General features: G+C 41.4%; 1 protein-coding gene across 1 annotated transcript; it reads right to left on the bottom strand.

Annotated features, from left to right (window-relative positions):
* Positions 1–5,846: 5,846 nt before the first annotated feature.
* On the bottom strand, positions 5,847–7,688 carry LOC122014481 (heavy metal-associated isoprenylated plant protein 7-like). The gene is made up of 5 exons (XM_042570714.1): positions 7,463–7,688; positions 7,058–7,346; positions 6,756–6,970; positions 6,569–6,656; positions 5,847–6,434 (listed from the first exon to the last, which is right to left on the bottom strand). The coding sequence occupies exons 1-5, from the start codon at positions 7,469–7,471 to the stop codon at positions 5,959–5,961; spliced, it is 1,077 nt and encodes a 358-aa protein (XP_042426648.1). The 5' UTR covers positions 7,472–7,688; the 3' UTR covers positions 5,847–5,958.
* Positions 7,689–14,390: the final 6,702 nt, after the last annotated feature.

Genomic DNA, 14,390 nt, shown 5'->3' with positions numbered 1-14,390 from the left:
GTCAGATACCAAGGGCCATGAACACCAACAGCGGGTTCGTAGGAGCTTGCCATCTCGAAGAAGCAAAAAGATAGCAAGAAATCGAAGGAATGGGAACAAAAGAGGCAAAACAAGTTGGGAAGACCTTGTAAACGAAGGGAGAAGACTCACTGAGAAGGCGGAAAGGATCACCGGTGAGATGGTAGCCGCCGAAAAACAGGAACTGGATCGTCGGAGGTCACAGCAGAGGAAGAGGCAGAAGGACAACGCGCAAGCGAATATGCGGCGAAGGAAGGAGACGGAGGCTTTATACGGCTGAGGTCGGTTGGCCTCCGCCGTTGGATGCAGGTCACGGGAGACAAGGTCATCATCTAACCGTCCATTTCAAAGCAATTGGCGTCCCATCGTACGGATCATCACCGCCACGCAAGAGGAGCCACGTGGCGCTCTGTCACCAGGTGCAATTAAGGCGCCCATACCGCGCATGCTTCGGCTTAATGAAGAGGATTTGCATGATTTTCAAGAAGATTTAGACAAGCAAACATCCACGTTGAGCGACAAGACAACCAAAACGAAGAGCCGAGCGGCTGAATTTGGCAGAAGGGCCGAACGGCCCCAGGGATATTATAAGCTACGGAAAGGCGGCGACCGCCCGCTCGGACACATAGTCCAGTCAGTCGGACTCACTGCCTCCTTCGACTAGACTTGAAGGGAAGGCAAGTGATCCGGCGGTAAGAATGGGGGATCCACTTCCTGAAGGGTCTCAGCTTGAGGACAGATGGAGGGCTGACTAAGCGGTTAATGGCCGCGCCGAGCAGCTGAGTAGGTCCGAGCGGAACCAAAGATAACCCAGTCATGGGCTGGGGTTTCCGACGCCAAGGCGGGAGAACCGAATGGCCGAGCGGGGCGTCTGCCCGGCTGGGACCGAAGGGCCGAGCGGGTGGTCCGTTCGGCCAGGATAAGGGCGAGGGTACGAAGGTTAGCCGAGCGGCCTATTCGTTTGGCTCAGGATATGGGATGTCAATAACGGCATGTCTGATGATTACGCCGTACACCAGAGTGCACGATGGAGGATCTTGCCGTCACATCATGGAAAGGTTGATACAGTAGCAGTATGACCTCATGGACGTCTTTCTGACAGACCCATATCTGGGCATGGTCCTTCTGACAGACCCATACCTGGGCATGGTCAAAAGCAGGTGGTTGCTTTGATTGGCGCGCCCAGGCTTCTTCGAGAGGTCTATATAAAGTCTCCATTTCTTCACCGGAGGTATGCAAGTCTTCATCTTGAGGCCATCTTTTTGTTATTCCTCGTCTGACTTGAGCATCGGAGGGTCGTCGCCGGGACACCCCTCCCGGCTCGGTTTTGCTGCAGGTTCGCCGGCGCACTCGAGGATCCAGCAGGGAGCGCCACGTGCCCAGTGTCCGTTGACTCCTAGTTTGACAGGATCAGTAGCCATTGTAAAATTACCGTTATAAAATAGCTATTATAAAATAGCCGTGATAAAAAATTTCCGTTGTAAAATGTTGGGACTTTCGGGCCGCAAAAATCGCTTTTTGCGTTGCGGAAACCTCGAAGTCTTGCCACCGATCCGTGCGAAGATATATAAAAATTATCATGCACATGTTTCCTAATCCTAGATCTACACTAGATCTACAAGAAAGGGGTTTAAACCTTTGAAGCGAAGCCCTTCGCAAATCCCGCTCGTCCAGAAGGGTTGCCGGATCTCGAGAGTGTCAAACGTACACTCCTCTATGTGTATCCACACGAACAATAGGTGGAGAAAAACACAACTAAGAGTGTGCTAGCACCCTTAGAAGGTCACGACAATGGAGGAAGAGAGGGAGAGAAGAGAGGAAGAGAGGAGGAAGAAGAAGACCTCATGAATGAGCACACAAATGCAATCACTCACACATTCAAGTGGCTGGCCACAATAGAGAGGTTATAAACCTCCATGGGATACCAAGAGTCATGGCTCTTGGTCTCCCTCATGAGGTGGCATTTGGTCAAGTCAATCTTGACTAAATGATGTGGCCTTGATGATGTGTAACACCATCATTGGTCGGTCTTATGCCAAGTCACAACGACATGGCATTTGGTCAAGTCAAGGTCAAGTCAAACTTGACCCTTCATCTTCCTTCTCAAGTCAAGTCAAACTTGACCTCTTATCTCCCATGGTTGATCAAATTCAACCATTTGATTCATATCAATTTAATTTAATGAATCTATATTCATTGAATTAAATTGACTCAATGAATCATAATCTAATTAGACTCATTGGAAACATGAATCAAATTGAGTCCAACTCAATTAGTTTTAATTTGGATTACTCTTAATCCAATTTAGTTCATCACATGAGCCTAATCCTCTAGGTTCATCAAATGAACCTAATTTCCATCTAATTGCCCTTTGTGTGTGACCCTATAGGTTCTTATAACGTTGGCAATGCTCCTAAACTCATTTAGAAGCATAAGTAATGAGCGGTATCTAGCAACACATCATTATTACCCAAGTTACAAGAATGTTGAGATCCAACATCACCTTGTGACTGCTAATTGTGACCCTTCACAATATATGATAATGTCCTTCTATCCTTGACATCTAGATTGATTAAATTGAGGTATAGACCGTGTCATCCTCTAATTAATCTATATCTTGAACTCCAAGTAGACTCACTCTAAACAAATAACCTCAATATCTCATATTGACTCATTTGGGCATGACCATGCACTTAGTGGTCTCACTCTATCAAGAATGATGATGTCACTCCCGTTATATAGGAGGGATAGATCTCATCTACATCACTCACATCCCTCCGCATAATTTGTTACATACCCAGTAATCGCCTTTATAGTCCACCCAGTTACGGGTGACGTTTGATGAAGTTAAAGTATGTAACTCCTTATGTAGGGAATCATGATGACTTCAGGTCCAAGGACTGATAGTCATACTAATAGTCACATGAGAAAGTATATGACACTCATATAATGATCCATGATACTTTCTCATGGCGGGTCATTCAGTATACATTCTCCAATGCATATCCATGTGTCAACTTGATATCTCTATATCCAGGACTTGTGAGATCAAGTCATCGAGTTGACCTACATGCTAGTCTCATCGCATTAACATTGTCCCTGAATGTTAATACTTGACTAAGAATGATTAAGAGTAGTGTTCTCTATATCATCTCACTATCAATTCAACCAATCGATTGATATAGATAAAAACCTTCTACTCAAGGACGTTATTATACTTAGTTATTTGACACCAATACAAGTAAGTATAATAACCATAAAAGAAATGCCTTTAGAAACATATAGGAATATGATACATCGAGTCCATACAACAATCATCATATGCTTGGCTCTAGGGCTCTAACTAACATAAAATAGCTGTTATAAACTAGTCGTTGCAAATTAGTCTATATATATTGTGGAAGTTATGATTTTCAATTCCATTATATTTCTGATTTAAACTACTTAAAACTTTAATTATATTCAAAATGTCTTAACATTTCCATCGCTCTAGGAAAAATAACATTCATGAATTTTGGAGAAATGAGATGTGGGAAGATGCGAAAGATGATGCTGATCGAATGATGATTATGTTACTTGAGCGGGAAGAACAGAGACGTCAAGAAACTCAAAGTTCTTCAAGAGCTAAATATCGGAGATATATGGACTGGGATCGTGAAAACGGGCATGTTTGCCTTGTCTGAGATTTCTTCTAGAATATTCTAACATTTCAAGCTAAAGTCATTCGACGATGATTTCGAATGTGAAGAGATTTATTTGTTCGCATAGTCAATGCATTGACAGATCATTTAGAGTATTTTCAATGGAGAAGAGACGCAATTGGAAGGAAGGGTTTGTCGCCACTTCAAAAATACACGGCGGCTATTCGTCAATTGACATATGTAGCCTCCACTGACTCTCTGGATGAGTATGTACGGATGGGTGAGAGAATTGCCCTTGATTGCCTGGTCAACTTTTGTTGGTGTATGATTGATGTGTTTGGGGCACAATACTCAAGGTAGGCCCTGGAGGAGGGCGGCACTGGGCGATGGCCCTGGGCCCAGAATTTTGAGAGGGCCCAATTTTTTTTTTTTAGTATTATGTATTATAGGCATGTAATTGGGGCTTTGGGTAGTTGGGCCCAAATTCATATTTCAGAATATTTTGATATTGTCTTTTACTTTTATCTTTTTAGGCATGTAATTAGGGCTTTGGGTAGTTGGGCCCAAATTCATATTTCAAAATCTTTTGATATTGTCTTTTACTTTTATATTTTTAGGCATGTAATTAGGCCTTGGGTAGTTAGACCCAAATTCATATTTCAGAACCTTTTGATATTGTCTTTTACTTTTATCCTTTTAGGTTGTAATTTTTAAAATGGTAAACAAATGAAAAATGTATTGAGAAAAACATTTTGAAAATTTTAAAACTGATAATATTATAGAGGATTTTACAAATAGAAATACTAGAAGAAATTGTTTAAATGAATTGTATATTATTAAAAATTTATTTTGTTCACCCTGGGCCTCCTGAGTCGAAGGATCGGGGCTGACAATACTTGTGAAGACCCAATGTTGTTGATACTCAATGCTTGCTTCAAATGCATGAGCAGAGACACGACTTTCCTGGAATGTTGGATAACCTTTATTGCATGCATTGGGAGTGCGGGAATTGCTTCATCGCTTGGACAGGCCAATTTACTAGAGGCGATTACGGCATCCCAACAATAATTCTTGAAGCAGTCGAGTCTGCAGACTTGTGGATATGACATGCTTTTTTGGCGTTACATGGTCGTGTAATAATATAAATATTCTTAATGAATCACTGTTATTCAATGTGATCTTACAAGGAAATGCTCTGGATGTTAATTTTACGATAAATAGCACATCATATACAAAAAGATACTATCTGACATATGGTATATACCCGGAATGTGCTACATTAGTGAAGAGCTTTCTGTGACCTGAGGATCCCAAGAGGAAAAAATTCAAGGAGAGACATGTTGCAAGAAAGTATGTGGAGCGAGCATTTGGAGTGCTCCAAACTCGTTGGGCAATAGTTAGAGGTCCTGCGCGAACTTGGTACAAAAATGACTTAAGGGATATCAGGTATACGTGCATTATTTTACCCAATATGATTATTGAGGATAAAAGAGATGCATCAGCCAATTAGTTAGATGAAGACTCTTCTCCATCGGTACGAATAGTTATGGGCTATATCCAAGAATTCCGATAGTACTTCCAGAATTATAGATTTATAGCGAGCTACATGATAGAAAAGTACATCAACTTTGAGCCGACGTGTTTGAATACGTCTGGACACTTTATGAATACGATTAGTAGGGAATAAGTTAATTATTAATTAATTCTATTTTAATTCTATTATATTTTATTTTATGACCTCATTGTAATGCTTTATTTTTTAATATGGTAAATTAATAAATTTTTAATAATATTTCGATGAAATTATTGTTCTTATAAACAAATTTACATATGAAGTGAAAATTAAAATTAGAATTTATTATTATATATTAATTATTAAATAATAATTTATTGATAATTATTAAATAAAATTAATATATATTATTAATAAATTAATTAATATGTATATTATAAATATATATTTATGATAATATATAAATAAAAATAGTAAATAGAAAATATAGAAAATGATGTGGTTGGATTTAATATAAAATTACTTTTAAAATTTACAATTGTGGGAAGTAATTTATAAAAATAGTGGGTTTTTTATTTTTTTTTATTTTTGATGTGATACAGTTACTCCTATAATGAAGTTGAATTTATCAAAATTACGTTACCAACTCAAACCATAACAAAAGATCACGAAAATGATTTTAAAACAGAACGCATTTATAATTTTTTCCCCGAGATGGATTGAAAGATGTTACACATTAATAATTAATCTATTTTTTAACCTCCGTTTTTTTGCCCGACTCGTGGATTACATTACAGAGCAAGCATTTGGGTCCTCGTCGCTGAAGATCTGAGGGGGATATCCCACGTATCCGCCGGCGGGGTACCTCGGGTAGCACTGGTAGAAATCGTTTCTCATCGGCTGTTCCATCGCCTTGGGAGGCGGCGGCGCCCCTTCCTCCGCCGCTCCGCCGCCTTCCTTCTTTTCCTTCTCGTCCCCGACCGATGCTCCGCCCCCACCACCGTCTTTCTCTTCTTTCTTCTCTGCATTGTCTCCCCCGGCATTGTTTTCGGCCTTCTCCTCTTTGGTCGCGTCCTTACCGCCGCCGCCGCCGCCGCCGCCGCCCTTTTCGCCTTCCGCTTTCTTCTCCTCCTCCTCTTGCTGCGCCACCGCCACGTGCTTGCCGGTCCTCTTGCAGACGTACTCCACCAGCTTCGCCGGGTCGAACGCACCCTTCACGGTTACTTGGGAAGATTTCAGATTCGGCTCCACCATTTCTACCCCTGCTCCGTTCCACGAAACACGGAGAAAACGAACAAAAAGTTTGAATCTTTTGTCGTCACATCAACGAAAGGAGGGATCTGTGATCGCAATCTCATAGATAAAGAACATTAGAGGAGGCAGAGAAGCAGGAAACCTTTCATCCTAAGGATTCGCTTCTTGATCTCTTGCGCGCAGGCATCGCAATGCATGTGGACTTTGAGCACCACTTCGATCACTTGAGGCTGCCGGAATAGGAAAGAAGTAGAATGAGGTAAAGATTCAAAGCATATGTTCAAGAAAAAGGATCGCATTGAGAGATATTTGAAGAGAAAAGAGTAGACCTCTTCCTTCTTCTCCTCCGCCTTTGGCTTCTCCTCTTCCTTTTGTTCATCCTCTTTCTTCTCCGGCTTCGCCGGAGGCAGCGGCGTCAGCAGCTCCACCTTCCTCCCGGTCTTCTTCTGAACTCTCTGCACCACCTTCATGGGGTCCTCCGCCGCCTTCTTCCCCTTCACGACCACCTTGTGGGTTCTGCAGTCCGCCGTCACATCCTCCACGCCTGCAAGAACACAAAACCAAGGCCCTTTTTACTCAAATCTGGCACACAAAACGAGCAGAAGGCGAGGTTTTTGGCGGCCGGAATTACCGTCGAATCCCTTCAAGCTGCGCTTTACCTTCCTCGCGCACCCCTCGCAGTGCATGAATACGCGCATCTCGATCTCCTCCGGTGGCGGCGGCGGCGCCGCCTCTGCCTTTTTTTCCTCCTTGCCTCCTTCCTTCTTCTCCCCCTCGCCACCACCTCCGTCCTTCTTCCCCTCGCGTTTATCTTCTTCCTCCTTCTTCTTCCCCTCGCCTTTCGCTTTTTCCTCCTTCGCCTTCGGCTTCTCCTCCTCCCCCGCTGCCGCCACCTTCGCCTGCTCCACCTTTTTCTCTTCCTGCCATCAAAGCAACCATCGTTAGGCCAAAATCGTCCCCTAAATCACACCAACACAACAAAACAGAGCAAAAATATTCTTAAAAAACACACACAAACAAAGAATCAACTTTCTACCTCTCCCATTCCTTCCTCCTGGCGCACTCGCCGCTCGGATCTCAACGCCAGCGATGGAAAGCGACCAAAGTTATTTATTTCTTCTCCACAGTGCGAATCCCAGCCTCCCTCCCTCCTCGTTCTATCACTCAACAGTGAGCCAGTGGCCCAGTGCGTATTAAGCGAGAAGCCGGCAGTGCAGCAGGCTGAGCAGCGAACGTGGCAATCACGGAGACGCGAAGGCACGGGAGACAGGGATTGTTAATGCCACGCATTGGTTCGGACGCACGTGCCGGAAGCTCTATGGACGGCGCTGGTATGACTATGAAGCCATTCATGTAAGAACTGGCTCTCTCTGATGAGAGGATTTGACATTCGAGAATAAATCTATGAGTATTTACTCCCGTAAACGTAAATTTTAGGAATAATTTTTAACGAGCTTAAAATATTTTGTTGGGTACTTAATCTTTTTCATAAAAACGTCACGAGTAAAAAAAATTTCTCATAATATATTTATCTTTATCTTATGGTAAGACGGCTTAAAATGGCCGATACATCTTTTACTCTACTAAGAAAAATGTATGAATAAAATACATACAGACTAGTATTTTCCTAGAGCAAAACAGATTTTCTTTACAAATACAATCTACTACTCGGCAGAAATTAATACATAAGTAAATTACATATATCATAATCGTTAATAAGATGATTTAATGTGATTTGAAACTCTTGTTCCTCTATAGCTTATGATTCATCAATGAGAACTTAAGAGAACAACAGAAAAGGTAAATAAATTACAATGCTCCCTTTATATAGCTTTTAAGTATTTTAAGCTTTCGTTATTTTGATAATTTATTATTGATGGGTTGACTGGATCCACCATTAGTTAACTATGTCTTTCTAATTGCTTCAGTCTATCAAGGACTACTTGAGCCATCGATTAGATTTCATCATTAGTCGACACATTAAACTTTAGGTCAATAGTTGTGTGCATCTTTATAAGATTAGTGGCTTCTTTTAATTTTTCTCGATTGTCTAATCGATTCAACTATAAATTAGCTTATATAATCAATTGACATTATGCTTATAATCTTCCTACTAGCCTAAATGGAGATTTATCCTCTCTTAAGAATACCCAACTATGGCATGCAAGAACGTTATTAATTGGTGGAGCGGTTGGGTAAGGCGGCGGACAGTTGGATTACACAATTAACAAGCATATGCAACTTTATATTAGAGAAGGGGGGGGGGGGGGTGTGGGAGGTCGGCTACTAGGCGCATTACCATGAGCATTTTCGAATTTACCTGATAGACAAATAAGGGGAAGGGTTGCCTGTAGGATCATAAATACGTCGGGGGGTTAATAGAATAATAAAAAAGGAAGCTAGAATGAAGAAGACAAGCACATGCTAACATAAGTAATTTTTTACTTGATTCGGAGCCTTCAACGAATTCGATCTTACTCCAAAGTTCGCACTCGTCGAGTGCTTTCGTTGAGTAATCCACTAATAGTTCGAATGATTACAAAATTCAAGTACAAGAACTATAAGAAAATGTTACCAACAACAGAGAAAATAAATAGATCTTGATCGTCGATTGTCGGAGGAATTTTATGTTGGTGCAACCTTAGGTCAAGGTTGACCTGGTTGACCAGACTCGAGTTGACTTGACTCGAGTTATGTTTTGATGTTTGACGAGTTATGACGATGTTTGACGTGAACAGAAAAGTTGTATCTTGATGTTTGACAAGAATACAAGCTTGGGAGATTGTGGGTGCAACTCGTGGTCAAGGTTGACCTGGTTGACCCGAGGTGAGGTGACCTGACTCGGAAAAGTCTAAGCAGGGAGCTTGGCACGGGAAAAGTCCAAGCAGGGAGCTTGGCACGGGAAAAGTCCAAGTATGGAGACTTGGCACGGAGAAGTCCAAGTATGGAAACTTGACATGGGAAGACGGAGAGGGCTCGGTAGCTCGTTCTCCGGACAGTGGTCAGAGAGGGCTAGGGAGCTCGTTCTCTGGACCGGATGGAAGTCGGAGAGGGCTCGGTAGCTCGTTCTCCGGACTGTGGTCAGAGAGGGCTCGGTAGCTCGTTCTCTGGACCGGATGTGGAAAGTCCTGGTGAGTGAAGCCAGGTGAAAATCCTAGCGAGTGAAGCTAGGTGAAAGTGGAAGTCCTGGTGAGTGAAGCCAGGCATTCGGGAAAGTCCTGGTGAGTGGAGCCAGGCAGTTTGGAAGTCCTGGTCAGTGAAGCCAGGCAGATTGGAAATCCTGGTGAGTGAAGTCAGGTAAAAACCTTAGTAAGTGAAGGTAGGTGAAAGTCCTGGTGAGTGAAGCCGGGCAAGGGAAAATCCAGATGGATCAAGGGTGATCGGACATCTGGTGTTGGGAAGTCCAAGTAGATCAAGGGAGTGATCGGATACTTAGCACGAAGAGGAAAGCCCAAGTAGGTCAAAGGGATTGACCGAACACTTGGTGGAGAATTCTAGAAGGTCAAGGGAGTGACCAGATGCTAGGAATGATGAACCAACAGGTCAAGGTTGACCGGATGTTGGTGTAGAAGCCTGAGGTTTAGGGTCGGAGTTTGGATCGATCGGGACCGATCGGATACACTAGATAGCCCGATCGGTCACCGCACCGATCGAACCATCCAAGAGTTTCATCAGAGGTTATCCGATCGGTCGAGACCGATCGACAACGCATCGAGGCGCAGAAGTTCGGGAGAAGAAGCTGATCGGTCTATGGACCGATCAGAGGTTCCCGATGCGTGGACGGAACAGAAGCGAAGGCTAGGAATGGATCGGTGCGTGGACCACCTATAGCCCGATCGGTCCACGGACCGATTCGCACTAGCCGTTGCGACGCAACGGCTAGATTTCTTCCGTGTTTCTTCGCTTTCTTCGCAGGTTATAAAAGGAGGGCTGCTGCTGCGAGCCTCCTTCCTTCTTCCTTCTTCCCGTCCCTTTCTGAGCTTTGTTGAGCTCGCTTCCGAAGCTTCGCGTGAGCTTCCAGTCGTCGATCAGCTGCTGCGTTTGGGTTGTGAAGTTGCTGCTTCATCGCCTCCGATCGACAGAGAAGGCAAGCGAGTGTTGCATTCATATTGTTGTTTGTATTTGCTTCTTGCTTTCCTTGTACTCCTTTCTTGTTGTTACAAGTATTGTGGCGAGGTTTCTCCACCCACAAGGAGCATTTATTAGCCGGTTCTCCGGGGACTCATCCACCGACGGATTGATATGTTTCGTCCACCTTACGGACACGCCGAGGAGTAGGAGTTTATCTCCGAACCTCGTTACATCGGTTTGTTTGAGGTTTGTCTTCTTTCCCTTTCGTTTCTGTGTTTATTTTCCGTTGCGCTAACACGTTTTGTAGAAACGCGACGATTTGGGGTCGGCTATTCACACCCCCCCTCTAGCCTCCGTACGAAGGATCCTAACATTTTACAGCGTCGTAAAAGCTTTTTTGGAACACCGCACAAGAATGAAAGTCGGAGCAGATTGTGTTTTAAAGATGCTGGTCAAATACCCTTATATAAGCCTATTCCGGGTGCCTGGAACCCCTTCGGGCACTTAGACCGCTGTTGACGTGGCAATCTCTAGTCGAAACTTCATCCATAAAGTTTATTCACTTCCGGGTGCCTAGATCGTTGACGTGGGTTTGACCAGTCGACGCACTCTAACTTAGCTTCGGGAAAAATTTTTTGATCCGGGTACCTCGACCAACTCTAAGCACCCGGACTGCTCGAGTGCCTACAACACCCGCTAGGGTGACACTGGTCTGGGCTCTCAGACTAGCTCTGGGCAGTTGGACTCAGGGTGCCTGGGCGCCCGGACTCCTCTTTGTTCAGCCTTTGAATTCCTATAAAAAAAGAGTTAGTTCAGATAAATAAAAATATATTTATCCTGTAAAATAAAGTTAGCACAACATTAATAAAATAAGAGTAGTAATTAGATCATGTCTTCCCGAGACCAGGATTTAATCAAGGTCTCAACTTAGGTTTCCCAAATGAACCCAAGTTGGATCGACGTCTACAGTTCCTTTAATCAGGAACGCGTCTTCACTGGATCTCTCATTCAGTTGCTTACTTCCACTTACCAACTATAGTCGCTTGACTTGTCTTTGACCCACTAGAGTTTCTCGCTAGTTGTCAGGTCACCCAACTAGACTTCGACCGGTTGTCAGGTCTCATGGACCCAACTAAAGTTCCCGCTAGATATCGGGTCCCGCGGACCTATCTGAACTTCCCATCAGCTATCGGGTCCCACGGACCTAGCTAGATTTCAGTTTGGTGTCAGGTCCTTCAGATCGTAAACTCCTGCACACTTGGTAAAATAATTAGATCACAAAAATACTCTAACTTTAATCCACTTATTATTCAACAAAACTTAAATTAGATCATTAGTATAAATTATACCAACACTGTCCACCTTCGAGAATAGTTTGATTTGTAAGGATCTGAATACCTATATTATATATAAAAAAAAAATCAACCAACAATAGCTCAATGGAGGCTAATTTAAGGTTAATAGTTTATGAAGTACTCAAACCTTACTTTGATCATCTCACTATTTACTTTAATATTTCAATTAATTATAAAGTTAATTTAAAACATTAAAGTTGATCTTATCCCTATCTTTATTAAACAAACTAGTCATAATTATGGTGTATGTTAGGAGTTGTATTTTACCTAAAGTTTATGTTGATGGATGCGCTTTTATCTTGAGTGTGTATTGAGAGTTGAACTTTATTTACTACATGTTTAGGGTCTAAAAAGTTTTAATTGTGGTGTGTGGCTAGTTATATTTTTTCTTTAGTGTGTATTAAGAGTTCTCTTGTCTTGAAACTCTATTTGTTGCATGTTTCCTTATTCTTGGAGGAATGTTCCAAGTATAACGCTTAGAGGGGCCAAATTTTGTAAGATCTCTCAGTTTCTTATCTCATAGGAGAATTTCTTCAAGTGACGAGTTAAACTAAAGTTCTTAGCTTAAAGGTAGTGGATTTGTTTATTATTGGACCAATATCATCTAAAAAAAAACTATATTTATCTTTTAGTTTCTTATCTTTTAGGAGGATTCCTTTAATTAGTGAGATAAATCAGAACTCTCAACCTTTTCTCCTCATGAAATCTTGTGAGGTAGAGACTTTAAGAGCTAGAGAGACCTTTATAAAGTACTATAACAACAATAATCAAACAATAAAATAAACACAAGATGATAAACAAGACTGACAATCTTTTCATACGAACAAAAGGAAAAAAGGAGTTGCTTAAAAACTTTAAGATAAGAATCGAAGGTTGAAACTTATCCAAACTCTTGGAATATCAGGAAATACAACTCTGATGAGTGCTAAATGTTCTTCTAGAATACTTATAAACCATTATACAACATTCACTTGAAAAGTTATAAAGAACAAGTTGAGTTCTAATCTGGTCAAGCCAATTGGGCATTCAAAATTTTAAATTTTGAATTCAATAGTAATATTGTTGCCAACTAAAAAGGGTTCCTGAATAACTAGAGTTATCTTTCAATCAATTAGCAAATTCATCCAAATGACTGAAGCTCAAAATATAATTTGTTATTCACTAAGTGGTCTGACAAACATATGACTTGATAAACTCATAATCAAGTGTCAGAAGGTGACATGATCTTTGGCATTGCAGACTTGAGATTGGAAGAATAATCAAGCTTTTTCCAGCATTTTTGTATCATGCCACAAAGTGTTAGACCTGAGCACCAACTGCAGTCTGTAGTAGCACATGCCTGATGGACCATGAGCAGCAGAACAGAACAGACATGAGACAAGTAATTGAAAAAGGAAAAAAAAGTTAAAACCTTTAGAAAAGCCAACATCAATTTTGCCCTACCCTATCACATGCACCAACTTCATTGCTTGTCCTATTTATTGTCTTCACTGCGCTCACTTGTTCATCTAATTTAATAAATTGTTTAAATTTATTCATTCAATTGAAGTGGAACTCCCTGTTTTGGTCACTTCATTCATTCTGAGAGCTTTAACAAATTTAACTGCAAATTAAGTTTACTGCTGCACTTGTGACTTGTTAACGAGAGCAGTGAGCAGGGAGTCCAGACGCCATTGCCGTTGCTCTGGCCATCGCCTGGTCCAGTCACTTGCCTAGTAATTTGGACAGCTTTACCAGGTAAGTAATGCCAATGCTTCCGCTGACGCTCTCAGGCCTGCGCCGTCTGCCATGTGTTTCTGCTCTTTCTCATTTTTTTATACTTTAAATTTTATCGAAACAAATTATTTTTTAAAACCAACTTGTGATCCCATTCGATTTGAGGGAAATGTGGAAAGGAAATACTTTTCAAAACAAAATTTTTAAATATTAATTACATTTATTTGACTATAGAGACTGCCTTTTTTATCAAAAAAAAAAACAAAATATGGAGAAATTATAAGGATTTCCTCTTAGATGCCTACCAGAAGAAAAATCAGGAAAAGTGTGTGTTATCTCATAAATGGAAATGTGAGAATTAGTGATGTAAGATGAGAGGACTTGTTAAAATTGAACCACACTGTTTTTTTATAATCCAAATATCTAGGTCTTGGACTAAATTAGTCGTGACGGCAGACCACCTGGTTCGTCTATTAGGTAAATTTGGAAAATCAATGTCTTAGATTTTTCATCTTATTGAAAGAAAATATTATGCGGTAGGTCGTAGTTTGTTGAATGCCGGTGAACCAAACTTCCTATGCAGTTTCTCTATTGTCATAAATTTTACAAAGTCAATGAGCCAACCTTAGAAATGGTTGGCTTGTTTCTTTATCACTGTTGTTTCCTTCTCTGTTTTTTTTTTCATTAAAATTAGACAATATATGATATACAATAATCCACATGATTAGGTTGATAATCTATCTCATTATAATTAACATGCAGCCCCCACATAATTGATATCTACATAGTTGTTTATTTTAAGAAATTTTAAGGTTACTTTTC

The sequence above is a fragment of the Zingiber officinale genome, chromosome 8B (genome assembly GCF_018446385.1).
Source record: "Zingiber officinale cultivar Zhangliang chromosome 8B, Zo_v1.1, whole genome shotgun sequence".
Lineage (NCBI taxonomy): Eukaryota > Viridiplantae > Streptophyta > Magnoliopsida > Zingiberales > Zingiberaceae > Zingiber > Zingiber officinale.
Note: the sequence above shows the minus strand (reverse complement) of the source record. Positions and strands in the feature narration are given on the sequence as shown.